The sequence below is a fragment of the Stegodyphus dumicola genome, chromosome 7 (genome assembly GCF_044657685.1).
Source record: "Stegodyphus dumicola isolate Sdum_Otavi_A_Nest chromosome 7, ASM4465768v1".
NCBI classification, from domain to species: Eukaryota; Metazoa; Arthropoda; class Arachnida; order Araneae; family Eresidae; genus Stegodyphus; species Stegodyphus dumicola.
The window spans coordinates 82,976,390-82,992,117 of NC_140774.1; the positions used below are offsets into that span (position 1 = coordinate 82,976,390).

General features: G+C 30.4%; 1 protein-coding gene across 3 annotated transcripts in view; it reads right to left on the reverse strand.

Annotated features, from left to right (window-relative positions):
* Nucleotides 1-4,921: 4,921 nt before the first annotated feature.
* The window catches only part of LOC118181642 (sialin-like), a 67,770-nt gene continuing 56,963 nt past the window's right edge, over nucleotides 4,922-15,728 (reverse strand). For all 3 annotated transcript variants that reach the window (XM_085820537.1, XM_085820536.1, XM_085820538.1), the window contains 3 exons: nucleotides 14,756-14,911; nucleotides 8,372-8,457; nucleotides 4,922-5,361 (listed from right to left, as the gene is read on the reverse strand). In XM_085820537.1, the coding sequence (XP_085676663.1) occupies nucleotides 5,137-5,361; nucleotides 8,372-8,457; nucleotides 14,756-14,911 (467 nt within the window). In that variant the 3' untranslated portion in view covers nucleotides 4,922-5,136. The remainder of the gene's footprint in view (nucleotides 5,362-8,371; nucleotides 8,458-14,755; nucleotides 14,912-15,728) is intronic.

Consider the following 15,728-nt stretch of genomic DNA (forward strand, 5'->3'; position numbering starts at 1 on the left):
CGACCAATCTTCCACGTATTCCCTTGTTTTTTATTCCAAAGTTAAGTTAGAGTTTAGTTAATATTTTTATATTCTTACGTTCAGACCACAAGTGGTTGGTCTCTGTATTCCGAAGTCCGGAAATTATTGTAAAGAGAGAAAAACAAAGGGTTTCGTATACCCTTCCTGTGTGTCTTGTCTACTTCCCACATTTATTGAACATAGCTTTAGTAAGCTCCCTGTTCCGAGTCAGGTTCTTGAATGTTCCCCAAGCAAGCAAGGAGAAACACTGAACCTGATAAGTTTAGCAATGGAAAAATCTTAATTTTCTTGTGTGAGCACTGAAAATAACTGTAGAAGGAAAGAAGAAAATTAGGGAGAAAAGTAAGCAAAAATTTGCAGGGAAATTTGGCTGTCTGACATACCAAGATGTTTAAAAAAGTTGGACGCTTTTGAATATACTTTCAGGATACTTCAAAGAATTTAGGTGTTCAAAGAGAAACTATTAGGACGTGTACACCAGCAAATACCATCAATTGAGCTTGTGATTAACAGAAAAGACAAAAACGATATCATTGCAGATTAAAGTGAAGAGCGACTGGTTTTAGACTATATGGTTGCATAAATTTAAATTACGTTATAGAACATCATATCGTATCATAAACGGAGAATCCCATGATTTTCTCAGTCGAATTATTTGAAGATTCAGGACTTTATCCAGTGATGTATGTGGATGTCACCTAAAGATGTTTTTTTGCCCTGATGAAACAGCGGCCGAGCGGTAAAGTCGCTGAACACTGGTAGTTCGGTCCGAGGTTCGAATCCCGCAAACGGACTGGCTGCATAGGCGTTTTCGTGGTTTTCCCCATGCGTAATGTGTATACGAGCCAGTTTCTTTTAGAAAGTCCTCCACGAAGGCATTCCTACCCTTAAGCAGATAGCCCTAGTGTGCTTTGTCATAATTAAATAAACTAAAACCTCTTGATGAAACCAGTCTTTCCTTTCATCTCATACCTTCAAAATGGTTAGCCTCTAAAGACTGATAAAGTCTCTGACCAAATATTGATGAAATGGATTGAATTGGATTATTAAGTTACGTCAAAGCAGGGCTATCTGCCTAAAAGGAAGGATGCCTTTGTGAAGAACTTTCTAAGGGAAATCAGCTGGCATACACGGTATACATGAGAAAATCCACGAAAACGCCCATGCAACCAGCCCGTTTACCGGGATTCGAATCCCGGAGTGAGCTACCAGTGTTCAGCGACTTTACCGCTCGGCCGTTTCTGGGCCTTTATGAAATGGAAGGCGATAACTTTATTTAAAATGATTGTCAGAAATATCAAGATATTTCGAAAAGTTGGATACTTTTTAATATACTTGCAGAATGCCTAAAGAAAAAGAGCAAGAATAAAGTAGAATGCCTGAAGAAAAAGTTAAGAAAAAATAAATTTTTGCGTAAAATTTAGTATTAGTATTTTTTTTAATTTAAAACCTTTTAATCTTATGATATTTGATTCTTGCGATTTCAAAAATAAAATGTTTGACTAAAATATGAATAACATTTTAAGAAACCAAATGTAGGATAAAATTGTGCAAAGCAATGAGCACAATGATAAAACTGCTTAAAGCAGTGCATGCAAGTCATCGTAAGTTAAAATGTCGGTTATACATTTCTCTTATTTATATATATATTTTCTGAACGGAACATTGAAAGGCGTGTTAACTGTGCTTTACTGTATTTTCTCTTTTTAATATATGCAGTTTTCAAACGCATCGGAGTCTTGGTTACAAAGTATTCCTCCGAAAGAAACGCAGTTCAAATAAATAAAATCAAATTCCGGAAAATTTATATTAATAAATATATTTAAAATGCTCAGTTCGAAGGAATAAATAGAAAATTTTAAAACAATTATCTGAAGAGACAATGCAACACAAACAATTAAAATAAAAGTATAAAAATTAAAAAATTAACTAAAATAATAACTATGGCAAAAAATATATATAAAGAAAACTATTTGAAAAAAAAAATAAACGCTGCACCTTTATTTACGAGTTCGAATAGGTAAACAGAAATTTTTAAAACAGTTATTCGAAAAATACCATGCAACTTAAACAATTAAAATGAAATTCGAAAAAGAAAAATTACTTAAAATAATAAGTTATAATTAAAAATATAATATAAAGAATATTATTTGGAAAAAAGGAACAATGGTGACTTTTTTTCTCTCACGGGAAAGGAAACTAGGTTGCCATATATTAAGAAGTTCGCCAAGTGAACTATTCTTGGCGCAAACTGACAAAAAAGTGCCAACATAAATTTGTGAATTTCTCTGTAAATTTCGCTCCAAATTTTACAAAATTTCATATTTAGGCGTAATTTGAGTCGTAGAATCGAAATATGTAAAAATATTGGTATGTTATTTCAGAAAAAGTCCGATTTTGTGTCAAAATACCTATGTTAGAATAGTGCTATATATAAATCTAATATATATCTTAAGTCGCGCTTTCGAGACATGAAGAACGCAATTTGAATTTTGTCAATCGGCCCAGTAGATCGGGAGATATAGGACTGTCCCCCTTTTTTTTTTTTTTTTTTTTTTTTTTTTTTTGAGCAGTGTATGCATTTTAGTTTAGTAGTTTTCTGTTGTTTTATTTCGTTATGTTATGATAGTTGTGTTTGAAATTATGGTGTGAGTGAATAAAGTTATGTTTAACGAAACGAAGTCATGTCTTTTAAGGATATACACCGAGCCATAACCATCTCGCACCATATGGCATTTGCGACCACAAATAACTTGGCTCACTGATCATGGCTGTTTCAGAACATAACATTTACGTTTTTGATATTGTTATGATAAGAAAAGAGTAACAATGCACCGCCTTATTCACAAGAGAAACTAGAAGTGTGATGTGTTTGGGATGAAATCTTAGCTCATAGTGAATCAGTTTCAATTTCAATATACTAATTTTGATTGGTTAATGAATAAAGCTGTAAAATTACTATTGGTTGTTTCAGTTAGCAAAACCATTTATGCCACCAGTATTACGTAAAAAATCATATAATGGCAGATATTAATTTGAAATGAGGCAGTTTAAAAAGGTTTATTATAAACAATTACTATTTTTTGAACAAAAAGAGGAAATACCCAAATTAAAGTGAAGATTTAATGTATTACATATGTAAGGTAGAATTTTAATTTACTTATGTTTTTTAAATCTTACACGTACACACATATATAAAGGTTTATATACAGTATACAAAGTGCAAAGCCAATGCACAAAAGTAATTGAAACAGTATGCATGTTAGTCCAGTTTTTGCTGATTTCAGAAAATTGACGGTACTCTTCAATTTTTTTAACACCAAGGGCTCTTCTATGCTGTACCATCAAAATAAGATATTGACAAATTTTATGTGAGACTGCAATGATTTCTTTTTCCTTTATAAAGATGTCTGAAGCATTCAAGTGACACTATCTCTAGATTTTCATAAAAATGTCTCCCTCAAAAATATCTCCAAATAAGTAAGCAGAAATCCAACTTTTTGGAATTTTGACCAGTTATTCCTTACAAATTCAAGAAAGTTGGTTATGATGATCTCAGGCAAATGTTTCGACTGTTTACAATGCAAACCGGGTCTAGAGTTTAAGTCATGAACAGGTTAAAATATAGTAAATTCAGGTTTCGAAGCATTTATTTGAAAAGACTGTTCCCTGTCAGGATCTTCTTTCACTTACATTTTTAATTAGTTATCAGTTGATTTGCATTCATCTTTTTGAAAATTAAGTTGTAAGCAGTAAAAGTTCCCAGATTTTTTAAAGCCTTAGGAAAGACATCTTAAATTTAAGAATATACAAAAGATGATCAAAGTCTCATTTGTAGAGATTTAAAAGTTTATAAACGAATTTGTCTTGAATAAGTCTCTTTTTAATTCCAGTATTAATCATGTTAATATTGAATTTATTTAAGTATAATTATTAATTTAATTTATTATTGGAAGCATCTATTTATTTATTAACTTAAATTGAGTACATATAAATAGATTATAGAGAATAGAAACATTTTTACTTTTCGTTTAAAAAAAATATCAAAAGATTTTGATATTGATTTTGAATTTATTTTGTTGAAATAATAGTTTTAACTATGCTAAAGGAAATCAAATGAATTAATAATAAATTTCAAGATGTTCTCTATTAGATAGGTTATCTCTGAGTGTTAATAAAAAATTGAAATTAAACAGTAGTTAGTATATTACTGTTTAATTCCACAGGCCAGATGGTGTAGCTAAAATATTTTCTGAGCTTCTAAACAATCTATAAATGTAACAAAATAAAACCATTTTTAAAGAAATTTAAATATTAAATTTCACACTTTTTTATATAATTTTGTTTATTTTCAATATTTACATTATAAAAGATATTGTTACATAACAACTGTATAATATAACACTTACAAACACAGAAATTTATTTACATATTTACACAATACGTAGAATTTTTTTTTCTGTATCATTGAGATTTATATACTAAACAGAATGCAAGTTAATGGAAAACATGTATTTAACAAAATATTTCCGAATGTTTGAAAATAGTAATGTATTGTAATAAATTTTGCTTAAAGAGCTCACTGTGCCAAAAGTGACAAAATAATGTTGTAGGCCCTTTTCCTTTCAGTGAATGTGCTAGTTTCATAGGGATTTCTTCTTTTTTCCATGTGTAATGTGAATATAAGCCTATTTCTTTAAAAAGATTTTGATTTCCTTTTTTTTTGCAGCCCTTGGTATACATTAGAGAAACAAATTCAGTTCGTTTAAAATAATTTAACAAAATGTATTCTGTTTTATGTAGGTTTCTTAAATTTTGCATTCTTGTGGGCTGCATTTTTATTATTATTATTTAAATGTGTATCTTAACTTTTATAATAAATTAGTTTTTAGCTTGTTAAATATATGATATATATATATATATATATATATATATATATAATTTTAAGCTTCAGTTTCAGTTCTAATAGGGTATTTTTTATGGGATACTACTAGTTCTGTTACTTCATATGTGGAGTTTCATTCTATATATATTGTAATTCTTAAAAGTTATTAATGTATGAAACTTTAAGTGTATTGGAATTTTTATGAAAAATTTTTCTGTCGGTGAATGTGCTTAAGATATTGTTCCATAGGTGAAGCTTCTTTCAAAATCTACTTTGTTAATGAACAGTTCTGATTCTTTTCCCGTGCTGTGGATCTTCAAAAGGTTTGGCATGGTTGGGTGATATGCCCATGATTGCCTTTCTGCTGACGCCCATAAAACAAAAATTATTCCTCCAAACATATAAAAACCAGATGAAATGTAAAAGACTAGCCTCCATTGTTCAATGCTGGCATGCTATAAAGAAAAATAAATTGTCTGTAGAATTTTTTATTTGTACTACTGATTAATATGTATTTGTAAAAAATATGCTGAGAAGGCATTTTCATGAAAATTTAAAGGAAGTTTTGTTAATTTTCTTATTATTTAAGTTTGATTTTAATTTTTCATTTATTTAAAGTATTAAATAAATGAAACACGGTAATTTCCAAAAAACGTATACTGGATTTAAAAATTATATTCAATTAATATAAAAAACTATACTGCCCATTATATATTATTGTATATTGCTGATGGATGATATATGATTTGCTGATGGATGACGTATGATTTTTGAATAAATAAAATAAGATAATATATATAACTGGATGTCATTTGATGCAGCCATTTATGATGTATAAGACTTTTGTTAACTGAAACCTTGAATAATCTAACTATTGTATTTGTAACTATTCTACATTTTTCTTAATTGTTTAATAATAGCATTATAGCTTATATTCTGAGTTATTTATAGTTTAGGTGAAGTGGAAAATACACTTTATGACAATTATAAAAGTACTTTACCCAAATAAAAATGACAATAGGAGGCAATATTATGTATACAAACTACAAACTTGAATATTATAGAAATTTATACATATGTGTGGGTGTAAGTTTCTGTCTCTCTCTCTATATATATGTATATGTATAAACACATACACACTAAAGAACACAAAAGAATTTTTCTTTAAATGCTTTTAAGAACATCTTCGTATATTAAATATGAAACGTATTTTAGGTTCTTCCGCTTCCTTCTGCAGAGTAAAAATAGATTATATGCTAGCCATAATATTAAAAATATACTTGGATAGAAATTTCTTTTGGCTTGAAAGTAACCTGAAAATTGTAATAGTTTCGTTTTTTTCAAGTCTGTTCAAGTGTTTATAATCTAATTCAACATTTTCTATTCTGTTTAAACTTTATAAAACCATTTGAGTATATTTATGTCTCATGAAACCCATTAATAACATTAAATACGATGAATTATAAATTAATCTATGATCAGTCTATTCTTTGCTATTCCTCGTGGATACCTAATTATTTTTTAAGGTTCTGAGAAAATTTAAAAATTACTGACCTGATCACTTTAATTTATCAATGGAGATAACTGATAATAGGTATTCATAATGAAATAGGATGAGCAAAAAGTGTATGTCCTTAATGTTTGAAAAAATTCTTAGTAGTTTTAAACTGATTGGCACAAGACAGAGAACTTTTGAAAAATGTAACAGCTAGGTAAAGTATTGCTATAGTTAAATAACAATATACCCTTTAAGAGGAAGTCCTGAAACTAGAGAAAGTGTATGAAACTTTCCAAATATTTATTTAAAAATTTCACAAATGAGAAAACAATTTTTGTGTCTTTTGAAAAACTCAAGCTTTGAACCACAAGGGAAGAACATCGAAGTAGCGGTGTACTAAGGGCAGTGGGAAGTAGTATTTACTAATATTTCTTCCAATTGATTTATGCTGATAAATCTTAAAGGAATATATATGCATTAGTTATGAATAGAGTTCCATATGTTGTTCAATAATAAGAATAACAAAGAGTTTTCAATATTCATTTATATTTGGTATTCAATTTATATTTGGTAGTTGCGAGATTAAGCAATTCTTTCTTCCCAAATATGTGCAATATCTGTTAGTGATATATTTGTAATGTGAGTCGTGTTTGTGTGCACTGAGGTGAGTAATTAGAATGCAAGCTGAGCTCGTTGATGATCATCAAAAGGTTAAAAATAAAGGGGAATATTTAGATTGTTTAAGTGCATATTCCTTCGAAAATTAACTGCTATACTGAAAAAGGATCAGATAGGTATATCGTAAACACTTTTCTCTTCATATAGTAGTTCATTAGGGCTTGAGTATTTGAAATCTATGATTTGTATTTCATTTGTGTAATTTTATGTAACTTTTTACGCCATGATATTTTTCCCAATTTTGAAACAAAAAGAATTGTTTTTAGTGTGACATGTTCATATATATAACATTAGAGGGTAAGGGTATTGAATTTTTAAAGTAAATAATTTATATATATAGATGTATATATTAATGTATCAAAAGAAAGACAAAATCATATTTAAATGTTTTTGGATCAAATACAGAAAACAAAGCTAAAACGTGTATTTTATTAATGATTTCAAATGTTAGATACCTAAAAAGTACCTGCTTAACAAAAATACCCAAGTTTACATATTTTAAAATCATCATAAATTTCAAATATTTAAAATATTAAAAAAATACTGAAAACTAATTTAAATTCAAATTGAAAAATTCTGTCTTTTTAGATTTAGATTCTGCCTTTTTAGATTAGATTTTTTAGATTTTATAGTATATTATATCCCCAAAAGTTCTTAGATAGCTTGTTATAATTTAAAAATTATTGCAATTGGAATTAAACGTCAACAGGAAAAATACATTATTTTTGAATATCCAATTTCATACAGTATGCAGTGGAGGATGATATTTATAAGCATGTAGTACCTTAATATTACATTGATGCGAAATAAACAAACTGAAAGCATGCAGCATCTAAAAAGTTTTTTAAATTTTCTTACCCCTAAATATATATAAATATTTAAATAAAAGTAATATTTTTCATTTTGTAAGCAAGGGATAATTTGTATTTTTTTTATCTATGAGTAATGGCTATTCTAATCATCCAAATTGGCTAACAATTTTTCATGTTTTTTCCCCTTTTCCTGGGGGGGGAAGTGCTTTTTGCATTATATTGGCTTTTCAAAATTTTGTTATAAATGCTTAGAAACTAAACCATCTCAATAGTTCACTTTTCAGATCAGTTATTTGCTGTGTATGAAATTAAAATTTGGTAGTGCTTTATTTGCCTTATGTAAAATCATGAGATAAGAGCTCTCCACTGCAAGTAAACCATTTAATCTTGTTACCAATATCAGATATTATTGTAAAATAGTGATGATAATTTGTTGCTTAGCAGATATTTGAAATTAAGTAAAACTAGTATTCTTACTGCATTATCCAATAAAAGTCCAGCAAGTAAAGGAGAAAATATCCCAGCTGTGCAACCAATTCCACTTACAAGGCCAAAAATTGTAGCTAAATATAAGATAAAAATATGTCTATATCGGAATACGAATATACATAAAAATTTCTAACATTAATTATCATAGTTCAGAAAAAAACTGCAAGTAACATTCAACTAGCTACGTTAAATATTGTAATATAGCAATGTGAATTTAAAAAAAAAATATGTAGAAGTATTATTCGCATAGAAATGAGTAGTGCTTTAAGTTATCTTAGATTTTGTGGCCAAGCATTTGCATAAAAAATTAGCTATTCTGAATTAATTTGCCTTCTAAATATTCTGAATTAATTGAAAATTTCTTGAGCCCCGCCTTTTTTTTGCTTAATAAACTAACAATAAAGTTACATGCATCATTTTCACGACACTTACGTTGTATATACCTTGTAAAGAAGTACTTTAAATATGACTTCAAATATTCTTTATATAAATATTATTTTTTCAAATGAAATATAAACTGATATTAATGACATAAAGAGAAACCAGAGTCAGTGATTGTTCCGGTTTGCCTTCGAACATCAGAAGAATTAGTAATGGAAACGAGTGTAATCAATTATTCAATGAAACATCTCGTGACAGCACAAACAGTTCATTTTACAAACCTAATAAGTGACAACTTTAGCTTTGACATCTCAAACAACACTCAAAATATGAATGGCTTAAGGTAATATTCATTGATTCTCAAGTACACATGAAAAGGAACTCGAAGCCATTTTTCTCCTTTTCCTAATAAAAAGAACAAGCTCCAAGCATAAATATAAAAATATTTACTTTTGCCATACGTAATTTTCTAAATTATATCAAACAAAGGTAATATTAGATGGATGTTCAACTTGACATCCTTCCATCTAAGTTAATTTTTTATTTTAAAAATTTAACTTACAAAAGAAAATTATAAATAGTCTCTTAGGTACTTTGATTGTACGACCTGCTCTACTCTTTTGAATCTGAGGTTCACGTACGTCATCAGAGGCAAAATATTTACGAGTTTCGTATCCCACCTTCTCGGTTAAAAATATATAGCTGCTTCTGGTAGTATATCTTCTGGAGGAGGTGCAGTACAAGTTTCTAGGTTTCTTTGCAGAAAATCTTCTACACACTGTGCAATGATTAATGAGAGATCTCACAGTTTTACAAACATTCAGAATCCAAAATCTCTCTCGTAGAATATTTATCAAAACTTCAGTACCCGCGTGCGCATTTTTCTTGTGATAATATCGCACTAATCTCTTGACAACCTCATGATTGGATGGAAGAATAGCTGACATTTTAAATTCTTCTGTATCTTCGCAAAAGGTAAATTTAGTTTTCAGTCTGAGGATTCCACTTTCATCCTTGACTACTCCTAAAGGTTTTAGTTTCTCATCCTTTTCATCCACAAAACAGTCTTTTTGAACCATTTTAATCAATAACCTCTCATCCTCAAACATTTCATCATAATTAAGGTTTCCATGTTTTCTGTCAATTTGTTCAGATCGACAATTGTAGGCGAATCTTAGGATCCATACAATTAGATTAACTATTTGTACTTGGAAAAATACATGTAATACCAATCTCTCTTGGTAACCAAGAATGCAGAAACTAAACATTTTGTTGCAGATGAAACCATGCTCTTTTTCTTTTCTTTAACAATCTCACTCTTATCTAAATTTAATTCATCTTTTGGCCAGTTTTCTTCAGGCAAGTAAAGCCAACTTGGACCTAGCCACCAATTAAATTTCAATAAATTGAGAGCTCAACAACCTCTACTCTGAAGATCAGCCGGATTCATGCAACCAGGAATATGTCTCCAAGAATTTTTATTTGTTAGTCTTCTTATTTCTGTCACTCTATTCTAGACAAAAACATTCCAGTCTTCTTCTTTCATTGTCCATGTTAAAATAGTGGAAGAATTGTAAGTGAGAATTGTAAGTAAGAATTGTAAGTGTGAGTGAAGAATAAACTTCTTCACTCTGTATCTCAGATAAAATTGAGGACGAAAGTTGTGATGCTATAGTAGCTACAAGTAATTCCAATCTCGCGATAGTAGTTTTCTTCTTTTCCAGTTGTTGCAACACTACTCCTGGCTTGCATCAGTTGTACTTTGACAGAATCAAAAGTTTTTATTCGGATGAAAGCCGGCATGACATAAGCATGCTTACTGGCATCACAGAAATTATGTACTGAAATATTTTCACTTGTATTCTTTGAACCAAAATATCTGGGAAAACGGATCATTTGTATATTGCCAATATCTTTCAGCCATTTTAAAAGTGGAGTTCTCGTACAGGTATCAACTTCTTCATCCCATGTTATTTTCTGCTTCCACATTTCTTGAAGCAATAATTTAGGGATAAAGATGACAGCACAACATATACCAAGAAGATCAAACAATCTATGAACTGTCGATAAGATTAACCGCTTAGTTGCTTTTTCAAAACACAACTCTTTTATACTACCAGTATTATTCTTAGAGTGTCAGATTGTTTATTCTATATTAAACCGAGCACATTCGTATCAGCCAGAAGCATCATCATTAAAATATCATTGAACTCCCACTCTCTAAGCTCCAATTTTCTCTCAGCCATTACTTCAGTTCATACATTCATGAAAAGACTGAGTTCGTTTTCATTTTTGACACAGTTGTCCACATAGAAACTATGCATAAGTTTTTGAATGACACTTTTTGGATATGAGGATTCACCAGTTTCTTTTGCCAATAAAACAGTTTGTAAGTGAAGCTGAATAGTAGAGTTTAGAAGAAAAGGGCTGCTTGCTACACGAAAAACTACATGACAGTGCCTTTTCTCTTTCAGATGATCGTCACTATCAAGCCATAATGACCTCAAAAAATCTATCAATGAGTGAAACACTTATTTGTAGGAATGCTCTTCATATATCAGCAGCAACACCTACCTCTTATTTTCGAAATCGTGTTAAAATACTCGGAATCTGCTGTATTATATTTGAACCTTTTTCTAAGCAGTCATTAAGATTAGGAAACCCCTTTACTTTGGGCGAAGTTTAGTCACTGGTCGGAGTTTTGTAGTACTATTCTCTTTGATAACTTCTCGATGAGAAAGGTAAAGAACTTGACCTTGATCGTTTTTAGCAACCTCTTCAAATACTCCCTCTTCTAGCCCATTTCTTAAAAATATTTTCATAAGCTTCATAATTAGATTCGGTTTTAAGACGTTTAACAGTTTTATTCGGTCTCCTCTCGGCTAAATCAAAATAATCTGGCAGTGGCGGATGATCTTCCGACCAGGGAAAATCAACCTCAAAACGATCATTTACTACATGGACTGTATTTAGGAAATGTAATCGAGCAGCTTGTTACAACTCAATCTGGCTTTTCTTGATTGATGGATCAGTAATGCCAGTTGTGTCCAAGGTCCATAAATATGATATCGTCTCCACTGTAGACAGCAGGGACGTAAATAATTGTGATGATGTACACTCGCTTCTCGAAGTATTGGGTATTCGTCCCATAACTGATCATCCAAGTTTCGTTTGGATGGATACGAGACCCCAAGGTATCTCACGACGGCCACCTGTCATGAGTTTTCCAGTTACATCCAGCTCCAATAAGGATTTCATTAGGATATTCACAATCATCCACAATATTTAGTATATTGCAAGTAGCTAATTCCTTCAGACAAAGCTTACTGAGAAGAGGCAGCACTGACAAATAATTTGTTGACTAAGAACTTTAAAGTTACAGTCATAATTCCCGTGCACACTTGATAAATACAAAGTGTATATATCGTGTTTGGATATCCCTGAATGTTTCCCTCCAACTAAAGAGTGTTGCAAATATTCACAATTCTGAGGTTCATTGTTCATTTCTCGAGTTCATAAATACGATCGCTGTGAAGTTGTATCGCCAATAGCTCTTGCGACATGTTTTTCCCATTTACCTCTAATTATAACTTTGAATGTTTGCAGTATTACGTCTGGAGAATACTTAAGTTGGAAAGAGCTTGATTCATTTCAGCACTAATCTCAGTTTTCTTTTCAACTTCGGGTGATTCTTCGTTATTCGGCACAGTTATTTGGTGTATATAAGAATATGGCGTTTTTTACCACAACACAAGCAACCAGCTTTCAAGTTACTGTCCTTGACTGAATGTCCAGATTTCAAACATAAAAAAACACTTTTGAGATTGTTGAACAAGTGACTACCTCTGCCTTAAAAGTATTTTTCTTGCTTTTAGACAATCTGCAGAATAATGTGAATTAGAACAGAATATACACTGTTTTGACACTTGAGATGAAGTTCAAAGATCTGTCGCACTAGGTATATTTGAAAACTTTCCACTTTTAAATTTTTTATCTATCACTTTTTTCTTATTGCAAAAATTATTCTAATTTACTTCCACTTTTTAGTTTGAAGGGTTGAAACTTCGAGAGGCTAGAAAATGCGTTCTTCAGCTTCAACTTCATCTTGTAAAAATTTTAAAATACATTCTAAATCACTTTTCTCAATTATAGTTTTATTTTGCTTTGAATCATCCGAACTCAACGATGAACAGAACTCTTGTTGCTTGGGAGATAGCGCTCCCAAGCAACAAGAGTTTCTTCAAGTAATGATAATTCAACTAGAGGAAATAATATGGCAGCATATTTTTCCCTAGTAACCCCTACTAGTTCAAGTGAACGGAGTTTACTTTCAAGTTGATTTTCAAATTCAGTTTAATTTCTTCTTCATCAAAAGAATTACATGCTCGAATAAACATCCTTCTAAGTTGTTTTCTAGTTCAATGCAGTTCTCATAATGAATAAAGAATAAAAACAAAATATAAAAATATTTTTCACTCACTTGTGAAAAGCAGCCGTGTTCTGTCGCGGACGTGAGATGTTCCGTTTTGCCTTTGAACATTAGAAGAATTAGTAATGGAAATGAGTGTAATCAATTATTCAATGAAACATCTCGTGACAGCACAAACAGTTCATTTTACAAACCTAATAAGTGACAACTCTATCTTTGACATTTCAAACAACACTCAAAATATGAATGGCGTAAGGAAATACTTATTAATTCTCAAATACACGTGAAAAGCAACTCGAAGCCATTTTTCTCCTTTTCCTAATAAAAAGAACAAGCTCAAAACATAAATATAAAAACCTTCACTTTTGTCATACGGTAATTTTCTAAATTATATCAAACAAAGGTAATATTAGACAGATGTTCAACTTGACAGTGATCGTGACAGAGGGACTGAAATGCTGCTTTTATGGGAACCACCCCTAACATTCAGAAATATATATCCCAACAAGGTTATAAATTTGTTTGTACGTTTCCTATTGGGAGACCGATGCGGTTTTAAATGTTTGAATTTTCTTTTTCTTGTACTTATTAAGTAATAATATGCCGACTCCGAGAAATTTTTTAAAAGTTTGAAAGACATGAATATTTTATGGCTAGAGATTAGGGATATAGGATAGATGCTGACAAATTTCCCAATCAAAGCAGCTCATTAACTATGGGCAATGTATATTCCTCATGCTATTCCAATGTTTTCTGGCCATTAAAGAGTTTGTCAGAGGTTGCAGAATCTAATCAGGTAACTAAATTGGAATTTAAGTGGAAACCTTAAAAAGTTTACAATACTCTTTCTAGAAATCAAACCACTGATCTTATTGCTAGCTTGAATGTAATTTTAACCACTATACTACAAAAGTCCACATACGAGGAATGCCATTAATTCCTTATCTCTCGGACACATTTAAAGAGTGACTGGGGAGAGAGCATAAGATACAGTTGAGGAAATCCAGATAGCAATGGGTTATCGTTTACCTAAAAGCTTTAATGTCTCCCTAGGACGTTTTAACCATGGCAATTCTGGCACATGTCGGAAATTGATTTTCAGAGGATGAATCTATTTAGTATTTTATGGTATATCAGCAAACTGCTAATTATTGCATGTTCTAAAGAATTCTCATCATAACAAATCATGCGCGCTTGTGCTTATTTTGAAGTTTCCAAACATTTTTATATATAAGTCTACTAACATGAGATCAGGCATTAATATGGAAATCTCTTGAAATTTCTTCGCTTAGTTGAGAAACTTTTAAATATGGTGTTTACAATTTGAATAAAAAATTAGTTACTGTTGTAATCAAAATATCAAAGTTTCAGTTACATATTAAAAATTAGTTATACGATCCAGTGTTTCAAAATTAATTATAAAATCGTCCACCTTGGCATTCTTCTTCCTCTTAAATTTTAGTACTGCCAGAATAGCTTTTAGTTTTCATTTCAAATCTCATGAATATTCTCTTATTTTTCTACAGAAATAAGAAAATCTTGGAAAGCGTTGATCAACTTACCAGCATAATGTGGTGCCATTTCTACTGCTATAGATACATGACCACCTCCGCAAAAGCCTAAAAATGCCATTGCTAGCGTTAGAAGGGCAATGGCAGAATTCTTGTCACACCCTACCACTGGTATAAGAGCTGTCGTTATTGCTGGTCCCATCATTGCTGCCAAAAGGTAGGTTACAAAATTCAATATCTTGAAAAAGTACATTTAATAAAACAGACTACTAAAATTTTATTAGTGAGGTTTTGACAGCGAGAAGATATAAATCCTTGATTGTGGACTATCAAACACTCTATATGTTGACTATTTAAAGCTATTGAGTGAAATTATAACAAAAAATGGATTTTTATTGGAATTATTGAATTCCAATTCTTTTAAATTTTTTTTGGTAAATTTATGGAGGGCGTTATAAAATATGCAACACATTTTCGAATAAACAATGTTTAGCCTTTGGGAGAAAAAGAATCCCAATTATTTTGATCCTTGTATATCCCTTTATTTAAGCGAAGTGGGAAGTATCTCTGTATCTTAAATAAAAGTAATATTTTTCCTTTTGTAAGCAACAGATAATTTGTGTCAGTTTTTTATCTATGGGTAATGTCTATGAAAATTGGTTAGTAATTTTCGTGTTATATTTTTGTGAAAAAACAAAATGCTTTTTGCATTATATTTCTTTTCCAAAATTGTTACAATTGTTTATAAATTGAAACCATGTCGATAGTTCAGTTTTTAGATCACTTATTTGTGGTGTACTAAGTTAAAGCTTTTCAGTGTTTTATATGCCTAGTGTAAAATCCTTTAATGAGTGAATGAATTTTCTTTTTTTAAATTTGGTGAGTCATTTTTGGACGACTTAATTGTGCTATTTGGAATCGAAGTAGATTGGAGAATAAAACGATTCTTGTCTATTGGCACTAAATGTAAATGGAGATGAGAAAACTAATTAATTTAAAAAACAAAGTTTTATTTTATTTTATT